Consider the following 16,402-nt stretch of genomic DNA (forward strand, 5'->3'; position numbering starts at 1 on the left):
AGATTAATACAATCTGATTCAGGCTTCTGATTGGCCAACGTGGCTTTACGATTAGGGTTATATCGCCGCCTGCTGGTGTGGCATGCTCTTGACAGCGCGTGATAGCGTGTTTTTGCATTTTCATATAGGCGGATATTTCTTTTAAACCGAGCATGTGTGGACGGGATTTTTTTTAAACGCAGGAGGAAAAACTCCAGTTATGAAAATACCAGTGTCCGTGTGGACTAGGCCTTAAGCTATGAAACTTGCAGGAAAATTTTAATGGTACAAAGACCTCTTATATACACTGTTAGACCTTACCGGGGTTTTTTACAGTAAAATACTGGCAACACTGTTGCCAGTAAAATACTGTTAATTGTACAGTTCTTTACTGTAATCTAGTTTATTTCTGTAAAAATGCACTAAATTCTAATTCAAGTTAACTAATTACACTTGCAGAAACCGACTGTCTTAAATTGACCAACTGTCATTTACTGTAAATGTATTAACTAAAATTTATAATGCATTAATAATGTGAGCAAAGTATTATTGTGAACGTCCTTCATTTGAGACCACTAAAAAACTATTGACATAAAGAGATTTCCACTGGACCAGCAACTACACAATCACCGCCTGTTAAATAAAGCAACATGCAGCATATCATCAATGTTTGTAGATCTTCTCCTGGACTGAAGCACAGGCTCTACTCTTCTGCACAATGGTGACCCAAAAAATTAATTTTACAGTAAACTACTGGCAACAGTGTTGCCAGTATAAACCTGTTTTATAACTTACAGTTTATTACTGTTAAAATACATTTTGTGGGTGTGTCTTTTTATCTTACACTGTTAACCCTTTCAACCCCACAGGAAATCCACACTACAAAGAGTAAAAGTAACATTGAGACAGTGTTGCAGTGAGATAATTAAGTGAATATGTACGTGATTGTTGAGCATTAGTGATGAACGCCTGCTGTTAACAAGCAGATTCACTGAAGGAAAGAGGAACACAAGAACAGAAAATAGAGAAACACAATAACTACGACTGACTTCCAGCCATTACACATTATTACACTTATTATTAACCAGTATGACTTTATTTCTGTCATACAGAAGTTGTTATTGAGATGTTTAATTGAAAATGTTTGTTTGAAGTTACCATTATAGAGATCAGTGGTTGCTTAAGTTGGGATGCTGATGCTAAAAAATACTTTTTTTTTTCTTTTGCTGCTTGAGCTGTTTTTGTGCAAGTCACACTTGTGCACACACAGTTTATGAATGATTGCGGTTGTAATGCTTATGATGACAAAATCATCATATTGCCTGTTCATTCACTAAGGAATTAATTCTTACTCATTCAGAGTTTAATCCTCGATCAAAAGTGTTACATTAGCACCACTGAGAAACTACAGCAATAAATTATGAAATTTTTTTTAACACATGCATAAACCAAAAAACAGAGCTACACTGTGTTTTAGAAACACAGAGATATCACAATTTAGCACATTAATCTCAACAATGGTGGCAATATTTCTTTTTTTTATTATTCATGCAGCAGTGCATGCTGGGAGTTTTATATTATCTTGGAACCCAGCATGCATTGCGACATGAAACTTTTCACCATTGTTGAGATTCATATGCTGATTGTTGATATCTGTGTGTGTCTGAGTTAAGCAGGAGTAAACTAAAATTGAATGCACAATATGATTACGATATTCTTCAGAAGACCTGATTACAGAAATATTGATTTCATTTTGTAGATTCACAGATATAAGCTAAATAAGAAATACCCACAATTTCAATGAATATACAGGAAACATCTGAAAACCAGACATGTCCAGGATGATTGTGACATAATCACAAAATAATAAAAACACCTTATAAACTACCTCTTGACTTTTTCTTGCCATAACAAATATGTTTTATAAACTCACTGTTACAGCAGTCAGAGAGAGATGATTGGTAATAAGTCAAGGGACAAGAGACCAACTAAAGCAAATACTGATCTCCATCATGGTGACAAAAACTTTATTATTAACTAAATCTCTGTTAATTCTCAACAAGAACTTTTGTACATGTATGAAAGAAATAATCGTAAACTGGTTTCACACTCAGTGTGGCTGGAAGTCAGTTGTAGTTTTTGTGTTTCTCTTTTTTTCTGTTCTTGTTTCTCTGTCCTTCAGTGATTCTGCTTATCAGGTGTTCATCAGTGTCTCAATTCACTCACTTCTTTTCATTCAAGTGGACTTTATTAGTGAACTAGGGAATAGTGAATGAGGGAGAGCTGTAAATTAACGGTAAAGGGTAAATAAATACCCTATTACAGAGCAATTTTTTTTACAGAGTAATTTTTACAAATTACAGAGCAATTTTTATAGCACTTGTTCATAATATTATATAACAATTCTTCAGTCATCATTACTAAGTCACAACTGCATTTCTGAGTGCTCCTTTGATTGTCTGTTCCATGGTTTTGGCCCTGTTGAGTGTTTTTGAATAACCCCTGAGTTCCTTGTTGTTTGGGGTGGCTTTAAGGAAATTTTGCTATATGGCATAGCTGTACCACAATGGAAAATGGTCAAAAAAGTAGTTTCTCTATAAAATTATGATTTTCTTTGCTATTTAAATGCATATTTCTTTTGGAAATTGATAGATTTATATACTTGGAACTCAAACCAAACCATGCAAACCAAAAATAAGTAGATCCCTATTATTTAATCCCTACCATTCCCTATCATTTGGCTAACTCATCCACACTCTCATCACATGGAAGAGCTAGCTCTGCACTCTTCCTGTTGCCCTTTCCGTAAAATATTGATGTATTCATTTTCTGAAAAGAAGAAATCATTTTGTTGATAACTATACTACAAAAATCACCTTCAAATAAATAAATAAATAACTGCAATCATATTGTTGATGGTACTATCTATAAAAAATCCCAATCAGGAAATACATTACTGCAATTCCACTGTGGTAGAGCGTTGCCATATGGAAACATTGATATTCTCTCAATTTAGTGTAAAACTATGTTAGACTAAGTTGATTTGTGAATAAAAATATCTAATTAACTTTAGATGGTGCAAAAAAATCCCCATTGAGAAGAGATGTTTGGAAATGAGGTTAATAGAGCAATTTCTGGAGCAGTTCAACAGTCTTCAGTGTGAGTGACAGTGGGGAGAAGAGTTTTGGAGGAACATTCAAATGTTAATACTTAATGGCACTGAATTAACATGTTAATTTGAGAGCTTCAGTTTAATTGTTTTTATAGATAAAAGAAATAGATTGTGTACATGCAGCAATAGCTCACCTGGTGAGTGATATTCATATATTGTGACGGCAGCAGGTTGAAGCAGACCCACATTAAACATCTTGTGCATTCTGAAGGCAAGTCTTTCTGCCTCTTTATGAGAAACCTAATGAGACAAAAAATTAAAAGCAAATTTACATGATATTAAATATCAAATTGTACAATGGAAACTGCCCACATTCACATTTGTACAAGCGACAACTAATAACTAAAAACTAATAATGTGGGTCAAATTTGAAAAAAAAAAATTGTAGTCAAAATTATTAATTATATTTGCATTTGAATTGTGATTGGTGTTTCTTTCTTGCATTCATTTAACAATGTACATCTGCAATTACACTGCAAAGACAGTATTCTATGTTGCATACACAGCAAAATCCCCGGTGTTAATTAACACTGCTCAGAGTTTATATGAGTCCACACTCAGAGCGTTATAAGTAACACTGAAGCAGTGTTAAAGTTAATGGGATAATTAAGTGATTAATTGAGTGATGATTGAGCATTATTGAAGACACCTGATGTTAACAAGCAGAATCACTGAAGGAGAAAACCGTAATTTTATGTTACCATTATGGTGAGCAGTGTTTGCTTTAGTTTTAATCATTAACTTTAGATTTTGTTTGGCTGCTGTACTTCAGTTATAACAACCAGATGAACAAAGCGAAAAGGTGATTTGATGGTGTTGGTTGTGTTTTAATATAATAATTATTTCACAATCATTTGACCTGAATCACTGAACTCATATAGAGCCCAATTTCTGAATTAGATATACTGTATTAATTACAGCAGCACTGTCCTTGAAAATCATATTTTAAACTTTTACAATGTAATCCAAATAATTTCCTAAAAGTTGTTCACATAGGTTTGTTTTTTTTGTTTGTTTTTTTTAGACAGACATCAATAATCAGCCTGTGAATCTCAACAATGGTGACAATAATAAAGCATGTTGCAGTGCATTCTGGGTACCACCAATCAAAACTCATTCATGGCTCCCATCATGCATTGCTGCATGAATAAATAATGAGCTTATGTTCAGAGTTGATCTGTTTGTCACCATTGTTGAGATTCATACGCTAATTCTTGATGTCTGTGTGTGCCTGAAAAGAACACTTTTTAAGATTTTTTTTTTTTTCGTTATTGATTTGATCATTTGGTTTTCATTGAAAAGGCTAAAAATGGCATGCTCGACAAGGACAGTGCTGTTATAATCCATTAGGTAAACTTAACTCAGAAATTATACTCTCAATGAGTTCAGTGATTCAGGCCAACTAATGATTATGTTAAAACTAGGGCTGGGCGATTTAAATCGCGATATTGTTATGCGCATCTCGTCAGTAAAGCCGGTTCCTTGATTAGTAGTAAATCACCATCACCTGCTTTCAGATGGAGCGGCATTTACTACAAAGAGCCGTAGTTAACTGACAAGCTGAGCCAAATCACATCAATATCGCGGACGTATCGCCAGCGATATTTAATGCGATATGGCTCAGCTTGTCAGTTAACTACGGCTCTTTGTAAACAGCAAACACTCCTGTGTTAAATTAACACTCCTGGGAGTGTATGAGTCCACACTCAAGAGTGTTGAAGTTAATGATATAATTAAGTGATTAATTTAGTGATGATTGAACATTATTGAAGACACCTGATGTTAACAAGCAGAAACACTGAAGGAGAAAATCTCAAATTGTAAGCCACCGTTATGGAGAATAGTGTTTGCTTTAGTTGGACTCTTGAGCCTTATCGTATTAATTTTAGATTTTGTTTGGTTGTTGTATCTGGCTTATAATCACCAGTTGAACAAAGAAAAAAGTGATCTGATGGTGTTGGTTATATTATGACAATCATCATTTGAACTTGATCACTGAACTCATTAAGATCCTTCTTTCTGACTTCGATTTATGTTGTTGGTTGCAGCATAACTGTGAATCTGCATAAATGCCCAGAATTTTTGATATAATATAAAGGATTTCTTAAAAGTTGTTTAAAAAAAAAAAATCATTCTTTTAGGCACACACAGATGTCAAGATTCAGTCAATGCATCTCAACAATGGTGACGAGCAGAATATTCAATTAGGAAAAGTAAATTACATAGACAATTCAGATCATAATTTATTCATACCGCAATGCATGATGGGAGCCATTAATGAGTTGTGATTGGTGGTAGCCACTGCAACATGCTTTATTATTGTCACCATTGTTGAGATTCACAGGCTGATTATTGATGTCTGTGTTTTAAATTAATTTGTCCGAATATCTTTTGATCAGAACAATGTTTATTAAATATTTTGAATTAAAGTACTGATAATCGTAGGCTGAAGAATCACAAAACTGCAGCTAACAAGTTAAATCAAACTATCTCAATAAGTTTCCTTTTTCAGATCACAGCATGATTATGTCAAAACATAACCAACACTATAAGATAACATTTTACTTTGTTCATTTAACTGTTATAAATCAATAACAGCAGACAAACAACAGTAAATATTAAAGTAAACATGTAATGGTCTAGAACCCAACTAAAGCAAACACCCATCACCTTAATGGTAACTTACAATTTGTGATTTTCTCCTTCAGTGATTCTGCTTGTTAACATCAGGTGTCTTCAATAATGCTCAATCATCACTAAATGAATCACTTAATTATCTCATCAGCCCTAAATGCCGCTCCATCTGAAAGCAGGTGATGGTGATTTACTACTAATCAAGGAAGCGGCTTTACTGACGAGATGCGCATAACAATATCGCGATTTAAATCGCCCAGCCCTAGTTAAAACACAACCAACACCATCAGATCACATTTGCTCTTTGTTCATCTGGCTGTTATAACCGTATTACAGCAGCCAAACAAAATCTAAAGTTAAAAAAGTAAGGGTCAAGAGTAGGGCTGTGCGATATATATCGTGAGATTGTTATGCGCATCTCGTCAGTAAAGCCGGTTCCCTTGATTAGTAGTAAATCACCATCACCTGCTTTCAGATGGAGCGGCATTTACTACAAAGAGCCGTAGTTAACTGACAAGCTGAGCCAAATCACATCAATATCGCGGACGTATCGCCAGCGATATTTAATGCGATATGGCTCAGTTTGTCAGTTAACTACGGCTCTTTGTACACAGCAAACACTCCTGTCTTAAATTAACACTCCTGGGAGTGTATGAGTCCACACTCAAGAGTGTTGAAGTTAATGATATAATTAAGTGATTAATTTAGTGATGATTGAACATTATTGAAGACACCTGATGTTAACAAGCAGAATCACTGAAGGAGAAAATCTCAAATTGTAAGTTAACGTTATGACGATCAATGGTTGCTTTAGTTGGACTCTTGACCCATATATTATTAACTTTAGATTTTGTTTGTCTGTTGTTTCTTAATTATAATCACCAGTTGAACAAAGAAAAAAGTGATCTGATGGTATTGGTTATATTATGACAATCATCATTTGAACTTGATCACTGAACTCATTAAAATCCTTCTTTCTGACTTCGATTTATGTTGTTGGTTACAGCATAACTGTGAATCTGCATAAATGCCCAGAATTTTTGATATAATATAAAGGATTTCTTAAAAGTTGTTTAAAAAAAGTCATTATTTTAGGCACACACAGATGTCAAGATTCAGTCTATGCATCTCAACAATGGTGAGGAGCAGAATATTCAATTAGGAAAAGTAAATTACAAAGACAATTCAGATCATAATTTATTCATACCGCAATGCATGATGGGAGCCATTATTGAGTTGTGATTGGTGGCAGCCACTGCAACATGCTTTATTATTGTCACCATTGTTGAGATTCACAGGCTGATTATTGATGTCTGTGTTTTAAATGAATTTATTTGAATGTCTTTTGATCAGAACAATATTTATTAAATATTTAGAATTATAAGTAAAATACTGATAATCATAGGCTGAAGAATCACTAAACTGCTGCTAGCAAATTAAATCAAACTATCTCAATAAGTTTCCTTTTTGAGATCACAGCATGATTATGTCAAAACATAACCAACACTATAAGATAACACTTTACTTTGTTCATTTAACTGTTATAAATCAATAACAGCAGACGAACAACAGTAAATATTAAAGTAAACATATAATGGTCTAGAACCCAACTAAAGCAAACACCCATCACCTTAATGGTAACTTACAATTTGTGATTTTCTTCTTCAGTGATTCTGCTTGTTAACATCAGGTGTCTTCAATAATGCTCAATCATCACTAAATGAATCACTTAATTATCTCCTCAGCCCTAAATGCCGCTCCATCTGAAAGCAGGTGATGGCGATTTACTACTAATCAAGGAACCGGCTTTACTGACGAGATGCGCATAACAATCTCACGATATATATCGCACAGCCCTAGTCAAGAGTAGGGCTGACTTCTAATAGTCGAGGATTCGACGATTCGATTCGGAGAGGTCTGATTCGACTATGAACCTCATAGTCGAATACATGGGCGTCAGTTTGGTTTGAAATGTGCTGGGGACAGAGACGCATTCGCATTTTCAGAAGGGCTGGGTACAAAACATTTTTTTTCCGCTTTCACGCAGGTCATGTTTTGAAAGACGATGTCCTGTAGCTTACTAATGTAAATAAATAAAAAATGTATTAAAAATTCTGCTTCACATTTTCAGCAGGGCTGCGGAGCGGCTGTGGGTTGACTCCACACGGTTCTCATGGGCTTTAGGCTATATATAGGCTAAGTCCTAACGTGAAAAAAGCTTTACGTGGTTTAATGTACCTAAACAATGATTACCAAATTTCCCTCTCATATTGCTCCTCATAACCACTGAAAATGGTCAAAAAATCGAACCCAGAGTCCAATTATTATGGACGTTATCTGATATTAAGCGTTTCTGCTTCACATTTTCAGCAGGGCAGCGGAGCGGTTGTGGGTTGACTCCACACGGTTCTCATGGGCGTGAAAAAGCTTTACGTGGTTTAATGTACCTAAACAACGATCACCAAATTTCTCTCTCATATTGCTCCTCATGTTTATGAAATGTTATGATATATGTGTGATATGTTTTGTTCATCTGGCTTTAAATGAATAAAAGGTATTTGTTACACACCATGTTTTTCTTTTAGTTTTTTTTAGCTCTTTTGTTTGAAATGGAAAAAATCTATCTGCTATCTAAAAAAAAAAAAAAAAAAAAAAGTTTGATTATCAGTCGACTACGGCAAAACTCTAACGAATCAGATTCGACTATGAAAATCCTTAGTCGAAAACAGCCCTAGTCAAGAGTCCAACTAAACTAAACACCCATCACCATAATGGTGACCATTTTAAAAATTAATTTTCTCCTTCAGTGATTCTGCTTATTAACATCATATGTCATCAATAATGCTCAATCATCACTCAATTAATCAATTAATCACTTAATTATCTCATTAACTTTAACACTGCTTCAGTGTTAATTATAACACTCTGAGTGTGGACTCATATAAACTCTGAGCAGTGTTAATTTAACACTGGGGATTTTGCTGATAGAAACATATACATGTAAACATTATAATTTAGATCTATATATTAAATTTGCACTTTCTCTTCTGCTTAAAGTATCATGTGAAATATGATTCTGATAAGCAGTCTGTAATGTACCAAAGTTACGTGGAACCACATGGCGTTACAGTTAATGAGCATCTTGGAACATCTGTCAGCCAATCCGAATCAAAATTTCAACAATACTGTGATATTAAGCAAAACAATATCACAGACTTTGTAAATAAATTTGGTTTCATGATTCACCCGTGTTAACTCTAAAGGAATCACTCACATTGGCTGTGCACTTGTAATGACACATCAAGGATGTTAAGAGGGTAAAAGCAGGTTTAAAATATGCCCCATTGAAGTCAATAGGGTGCAAATTTTAAAAAGAGGATAACACGGTGTAGGCAACGCCGATTTTTGTTGTTGTTCTCTGTACTGACAGCACTCCAAATGTACAAAAAAATGAGCTCAATGTTAAAATTGACCGGAGTTCTCCTTTAACCAAAACACATGGTTTCCTTATTAATAGAAAAAAAAAATCTGTTTTTGACATCATCGGGCAACAGAAGTTGTTTGAAATACCTTATCTAAGTAGAGGATGAGGGATCCTCGCTCTGACAGCACTTTATTCTTTTCATATTTCTGAATGTATCTCTCCTTCCCTGTGGACAACTGAGGGCAAGAAAATGAGAAAAAAAACTCAATGCATCACATGATGACCAACATGTTTTATGGCCAATCTGCAGATGTGTGGATTCCTCTTCTAAATACCAAAGTGAGGCATCACTGCATCAGTTTATCATCATAATACCTCTTTAAGATCATTTTCTTCAACATCAAATCCTGTCGGTATGCCAATGTCCAGAATAGTCATAGTGGCATCAGTTTTATCATTTTTGTAGCTGTAAAGATGGAGATAAAGTGCAGGTTTTATTAACAGGTTTCGTAAGTCTTCAGTTTTCCTCCATCAACAGATTCTGTGTTTAAGGCTGCTTTCACACTAGAGCTGAAAACAGCCTAAATGAGCACATGCTGATTAATTACAAATTAAATGGTTTCTTGACATAAAAATAAATGAGGGTATTTGTTCACATACATGAAATCCATAATGAAGTCGTAACTTGCAATGGCTCCTTCTTTTGCTAAAGGGAAACAAAAGGAAAACAAGTCAAGTCTTCCCTTTCTAAAGGGAATATAAAAATAAAATTCATTAAAATGAAGATTTAATACATAAAGGTATTTGGGGAAATACAAGTTAACTAGTGAACCCTGGGCCAGTCTAGCCTGTTGGTAAACATAATCCTGTGTTATCATGTCTAATGTTTCATGATCCATGTAGAAAGCAGTGCTAACCCACTTCTAATGTCATTGTAGTTTTAGTTTAAAGTGTCAAATGTTCCTAAACAGGGTTAGAGTGACGATAACCCAGGGTTAAGCACAGTGTGAAAAGCCTTAAAGTCCAACTGAAATCAAAATTGACCCTATTTACTTTGTTAGCGCATATTACTAGTCTTGTGGTGAAAAATTAATCCGTGCAAGTTAATACACAGAAAAAAATTGTTTGCCGTGGTAATTTTTAATCAAAATCTGAAAAGTTACTTCCGGTCTGGAATGGCGTTCCCCCTCTGATGATGTAGGTTTGACGCTTGGGTTGGGAAACGCTTAACTACTCCCCTTAAACCGTTAGTCTGCTATGAGCAGAGATGGAGAGGAGGAGCGCTAGAGTAAAACCCTGCCCTCTGTTCAATATTCCGTTTCACTGGGAAATACGTCACAACACTGGAGAAAAGTCGTTTGCAACTTCTGGTTCACGCGGACTTTAATGTTTATAAAGTGCTACAGAAAGGCCTTTTTGTCAATCTTACTTTCAGGGTCTTTTTCCATTTTAACAGTCAGATCAAAGAGTGTACAGTCAGACTTCTTCTCAACAGGTCTGGCGTAGTACAGCGTCAGAACCTGAAAAGAGCAGCACGTCTCAGATTAGATGTTCAAACGCTTTAATCTTGCTGTTGACCATATAAACGCTCATGAACACTCACTGAGAGAGTGGCTGTTCCAGTTCCTCTAGCTGTCACATTGAAGTCCTTGTTGATCTCCACCTGTTGAGTGAACACACGTACTAGAGTTATCAGGATAATCAAATCCATGATGTAGCAGAGATACCTCCCACATAGCAACATTGTGTCGGCCCAGATCCGGCCCACATCTGGCACACGTGGAAAGATGATCTGGCCCACATGCAGCGTGGAATTACGGCACTTGGGTGGGCCACTCCTGTTTGCCAGATCTGGGCCACAAGCAGGCCATAGCAATGCCACATGTCAGCCAAGAGCAAAGAAATAAACCAGAACTGGACCTTATCTGAGCCACAAAACCTGTGTATATTAAATATGAAGTCATCTCAGCCTGTTAACAAAAAGAACCACTGAAAGAAAGAAGAGAACAGAAAAAAGAGACGAGCAGAAACACAAGAACTACAACTGACTTCAGACACAGCCTTAGAGGAAATCAACTGAAGAGAAAAGAAGACATTAAATCTGTGAAGATCTCAGCAGAGGAGGATTAAACAACTCCACAAACAGCATTACCAGCTTCACTTATTACTAACCAGACTGACTTTATTTCTGTCAGACGTCTACAGAAGTTTTTATTGAGAATTAACAGACGTTTAACTCTGTGTTTCATTTGAAGTCACCATAACAGTGAATAGTGTTTCCATTAGTTGGGCTCTTAACTCTTATTATATCTTTTATTCTTTTTGGCCGCTGTGACAGTGTGTTTATCAAACACGTTTGCAGCAGCAAAGAAAGCTAAAGTGAAAAGAGATCAGGTGATGATGGTTTTATAATCATCATGAAATAGACTGTTTCACTGAGATAATTTAATTGTGTTGTACCATTAATATATTCTCATCACAAACCCTGTGTTACTGCAGTGTGAGGTCCAGCAATATTATAACAATCAGAAGATTTTAACAAACATGAGCACAAAAAATTACTGTTCGATGACAAACACAGACATCAATAATCAACGTATGAATCTCAACAATGGTGACAATCTAAAGTACCTTGCTGCAATGCATGCTGGGTACCAGCATAGTACAAAACTCCCAGCATGCATTGCAACATGAATAAATTATGCAGCTGAATTGTCCTATTATTTTAATTCTAAATATGTGCTTTATTTTTTGCTGTTGTTTTTTTTGTGACATTTAGTAGCTTTTCAGTGATGTTCTGAAAAATTCAGTGATGTTTATCTAAAAAATATATATATATTGTCACCCTTGTTGAGATTCATGTGCTGATTTTTGATATCTCTGTGTGTCACCGTGGATTCATTTTTCATGTTCGTTAAAATCTTCTAACTGATTGTTATAATATTGCTGGACCTCACGCTGCAGTAACACAGGGTTTGTGATGAGAATATATTAGTGGAACAACACAGTTGTTAGATTCAAATTACCTCAGTGAATCAGTCTATTTCAGTCTACCATCATCAGGTAACCATCATCACCTGATCTCATTTCACTTTAGCTTTCTTTGCTGCTGCAAATGTGTTTGACAAACACACTGTCACAGCGGCCAAAAAAGACAAATGATATAAAAAGAGTTAAGAGCCCAACTAATGGAAACAATATTCACTGTTATGGTGACTTCAAATGAACCAGAGTTAAACCTCTGTTAATTCTCAATAAAAACTTTTGTAGACGTCTGCCAGAAATAAAGTCAGTCTGGTTAGTAATAAGTGAAGCTGGTAATGCTGTTTGTGGAGTTGTTTAATCCTCCTCTGCTGAGATCTTCACAGATTTAATGTCTTCTTTCATTTCAGTTGATTTCATCTAAGACTGTGTCTGAAGTCAGTTGTAGTTCTTGTGTTTCTGCTCGTCTCTTTTTCTGTTCTCTTCTTTCTTTCAGTGATTCTTTTTGTTAACAGGCTGAGATGACTTCATATTTAATATACACAGATTTTGTGGCTCAGATAAGGTCCAGTTCTGGTTTATTTCTTTGCTCTTGGCTGAGATGTGGCATTGCTATGGCCTGCTTGTGGTCCAGATCTGGCAAACAGGAGTGGCCCACCCAAGTGCCGTAATTCCACGCTGCATGTGGGCCAGATCATCTTTCCACGTGTGCCAGATATGGGCCGGATCTGGGCCGACACAATGTTGCTATGTGGGCTGAAGACTTTATTGACCAAACACAACACATTTGATGTAGACAATTAAATATGATGGATGACAAATAACAAAACTCCCAACATTCCTCACTTACTATGATACAAAATCATTCAATTGACATGAGCAGCACACATTTTGAAGCAGGTTGATGAGTTTAATCCTCACCTTGTCTGACCGTGTAAGATGCACATTGTCTCTTTTAATGGTAAATCTGACAGGTCTTCTTCCTGCCACTGACAGCTCCACGTCCAGATTGAAGTTTTGTTGGTCCTTCACCTGCGTGCGATACTCTGCCACGGCCTGGAACACCATGATGGTCGCCTAGAAAGTGCAGAACAGCATTCAAAGACAAGTTCTGCATCTGTTTATCACAGTCAGATGATGAGATGTTAGTGTACCTGTGTGGTGTCAGATCCACCATAATGAGACTGTTGTGAACGCAGCCAGTGCACTGCCTCTCCTGCTTTATCAAAGTCTTTGTCCTTCACAAGTGCCAGCACAGCATAGGCCGTCGCCTCCAGTGAGTGATGATGCTGTCCAGTGACAGTCCAGGACCTACGGGCTGATTCAAACACAAAGCAGGAATAATAACAGGACTGTGTTCCTTTACTGTTATTGACACCAACAAGCAGCAATCATTACACTGCAAAATTTGATCATTTTTCAATTATTTACACTGGGTTTGGATTAGAATTATTCCATGTTGTATAAAGCAAAACACTTTTTGATGACTTGTTACTGACCATCTCCTTTGGTGGAATGTTTCATCAAGATCTCTTTATTGAGTTTTTCAGCATTGGCCATGGCGTAGGACGTCATCGCAACAGCGTAAGGATTGGTCAGTTGTGGAAGTCGACCTTCTAAGAAAGCAACAGCCCTCCTGATACTTTCATGCAGACTCTGTAAAAGTGTGTGTAAGAGGTTAAAAGTTCTCAGATCTGCATCCTACAACATACTGTATAATTCACCAACTCTTCAACGTTAATTTATGTTGTTAACTGTATGATTTCACCCATCACAATTCTTTAGATTAACTTTGTCATAAGGGTCCATAAATAATACAGTCGAATGGCAGAAAAAAGGTTTTAGACAGTAATGAAGTCATATATAAAATTTTTGCTTGCCTTGAATCATTTAACCCCTTTGGTATCTACTATTTTTGACGAAAGTAAAATTAGCAACCAAAAATTTGTTCTGTCCTGCACTTTTTTACTAAACCACCTTTGAAAGAGACCCTGTGTTTGGTTTATGCTTGGAAAGATGCTTCAAAGTGTTGCCTTGTCCAATAATAATTATAAAAGTCACTTTATTATGGAGTCACTTTATGGACTTAAGAAAGTTTATTACTTCTATAAAATCAGTCCAGTTATGAGTTAAGCTGTTGCAGGTTGTGATATTTTGGTCTTAATTCCAAAATATAGCATTTGCATAATTATGTTTATGATAGAATTGCTTTTATTTCCACTACTGAATTTTTGGTGCCTGTTTAGCTGCGTTTACATTGCCATTGATTCAGGAAGAAATAAGAGTCTGAAGCACTAAACCTGCGAGAAGGACGATTTAATGTTAATAAAATTCTCTGTTATTCATTTCATTTCATATCTCAGAATGTGAATGTCTTGTTTGTAAATTCACCATTGTAACACCATAAAATATCACTGAAGTCTGAACCACCGCTGCTCTTCCCTGAATGTCCAAATCAGAAAACTGTGCAATTATGCGAGTCTGAGGGGATAGAGATGCGGAGGCATATCCATAGCTGGAGACTTTTCCTTCCATTACTAAAAGAAAATAGCCAATCACAATCAAGCATTTGAAAGTGCTGAGAAAAAGAACATGGCAGAGACATAAATTATGTGATAATATTTTAAACTGCTCCCGCTGCTAATCTAACTTAGCAATTAACTACCTTAATTATGGAGAGATGAAATATTGAATATTTGCTCGCCAACAAATTTAACAAGATTCCATTCTAGCAGAAGCTGCAAATTATAAACGAAGGAAGACCCCACGCCTAAGTTAACTACAGGCAGTCAGCTTTAATAAAAGGCCTAACACGGACATTAAAAAAAGAACAGAAGGATGGATTTTTTCTTCAGGTGAAAGGCAAGGTGAGTGAAATTATATTTTTATTTCCTTAATGCAAGTTTCATTTTTGTTTTTTACATTTTATGTCTAAAAGTGATTCAAAAAGACATTTTAAAGCAGTTAATAATATTTCAAAAATGTTTTGGGAGAGGATCCCAAGACCGCTATTATTACTGTGATTCCTCTATTTTAGAAATCCCAGAGCGGCCACTGGAGGTGAAACAAATTCACTTACACCAACTGATCCAGCACAGATCCCTCTGCCCTCTTGCATGGCAATCACAACAAAGGCCGTCAGAGAGGCATCAGCATCTTTACCTTGTACATCACCCTGGAATAAAGCACACATAAACAGACTATATCACAAAACAATCATATTATGTGTGGGTTTTAATCATTCAATAACAATTTGAGTGACGAATGAGCATTATTGAAGTTTTTTTTTTTTTTTTTTTTTTTTTATGCGAACAAGCAGAATCACTGAAGAAGAAAATCACAATTTTTACATCACCATTATGATAATCAGTATTTGATTTAGTTGGGCTCTTGACCCTTAAAGGTGCTGTATGTAACTTTTTCACTCTACTAAAGCATAAAAATACCATAACATGTTTGCATATATTGAGGAGACATGCAAAGTTCACATACTCGTTTCTCTGAAAAACACTTCTACATCCAGTTATTTTACTTTGAAATGTGCATTTCCAGGCTGCAATGTTTGTTTTTGTTATGGTCTGTGATACTGCACATTTCCAATTTGCCAATTTTCATTATCCATTGCGCTTGTTCCTGTTGCGTGTGCTCAGACTGGCAACCCATATGAGCGCCGTTCAGTCTGAGGAGCAGGGTGCGGGAGAAACGACGATCTCTGATATTTTGAATTGGACTGCAGTACCTATTTTGACCACTAGTTGTTATTCTTACAGACTGCACCTTTAAATCCTTAGCTTTAGATTTTGTTTGGCTGCTGTAACTGAGAACAGTCAGGTGAACAATGAGAAAAGGTGATCTGATGGTGTTGGTTATGTTTTAACAATTAATATATCATTAGAATTATGATTCACCTTCTGTCAAAATGATTGATGACCGTGAAATTGATTAACTTCTTGACATTGTCCCACCCCCTGCTCATGGGTTGACCTTGACCTCACATGACAGTGCTCACTTTGACCTTGTATCCTCCGGGGGTGGAAATGACCTATGACCGTTGACTAATTGGTTGATGTGTATGCCCTTGTTACGTCCCCCAGCTCTGGTGTTTGTTGCTACACGTGTTTGAGTGTAGTGTCTCTTCCCCTCTTGATTACAGATGAGCCACACCTGAGCGGAGCCTGTATTTGCGCTACAAAAGGCTTCCTGGATCATTT

General features: G+C 36.1%; 1 protein-coding gene across 1 annotated transcript in view; it reads right to left on the bottom strand.

The window, feature by feature from the left end:
- LOC311077823 (complement C3-like) overlaps positions 1 to 16,402 on the bottom strand; it is an 88,802-nt gene that overhangs the window by 22,162 nt on the left and 50,238 nt on the right. Inside the window, exons 28-37 of the mRNA XM_084106453.1 lie at positions 15,271 to 15,366; positions 13,691 to 13,847; positions 13,346 to 13,509; positions 13,113 to 13,268; positions 10,813 to 10,872; positions 10,639 to 10,729; positions 9,870 to 9,915; positions 9,585 to 9,675; positions 9,356 to 9,445; positions 3,286 to 3,391 (exon numbers count right to left, since the gene is read on the bottom strand). Coding sequence (XP_083962579.1) covers positions 3,286 to 3,391; positions 9,356 to 9,445; positions 9,585 to 9,675; positions 9,870 to 9,915; positions 10,639 to 10,729; positions 10,813 to 10,872; positions 13,113 to 13,268; positions 13,346 to 13,509; positions 13,691 to 13,847; positions 15,271 to 15,366 — 1,057 coding nt within the window. The remainder of the gene's footprint in view (positions 1 to 3,285; positions 3,392 to 9,355; positions 9,446 to 9,584; positions 9,676 to 9,869; positions 9,916 to 10,638; positions 10,730 to 10,812; positions 10,873 to 13,112; positions 13,269 to 13,345; positions 13,510 to 13,690; positions 13,848 to 15,270; positions 15,367 to 16,402) is intronic.

Source organism: Abramis brama, assembly GCF_963993115.1.
Source record: "Abramis brama genome assembly, chromosome: 2".
NCBI lineage: Eukaryota > Metazoa > Chordata > Actinopteri > Cypriniformes > Leuciscidae > Abramis > Abramis brama.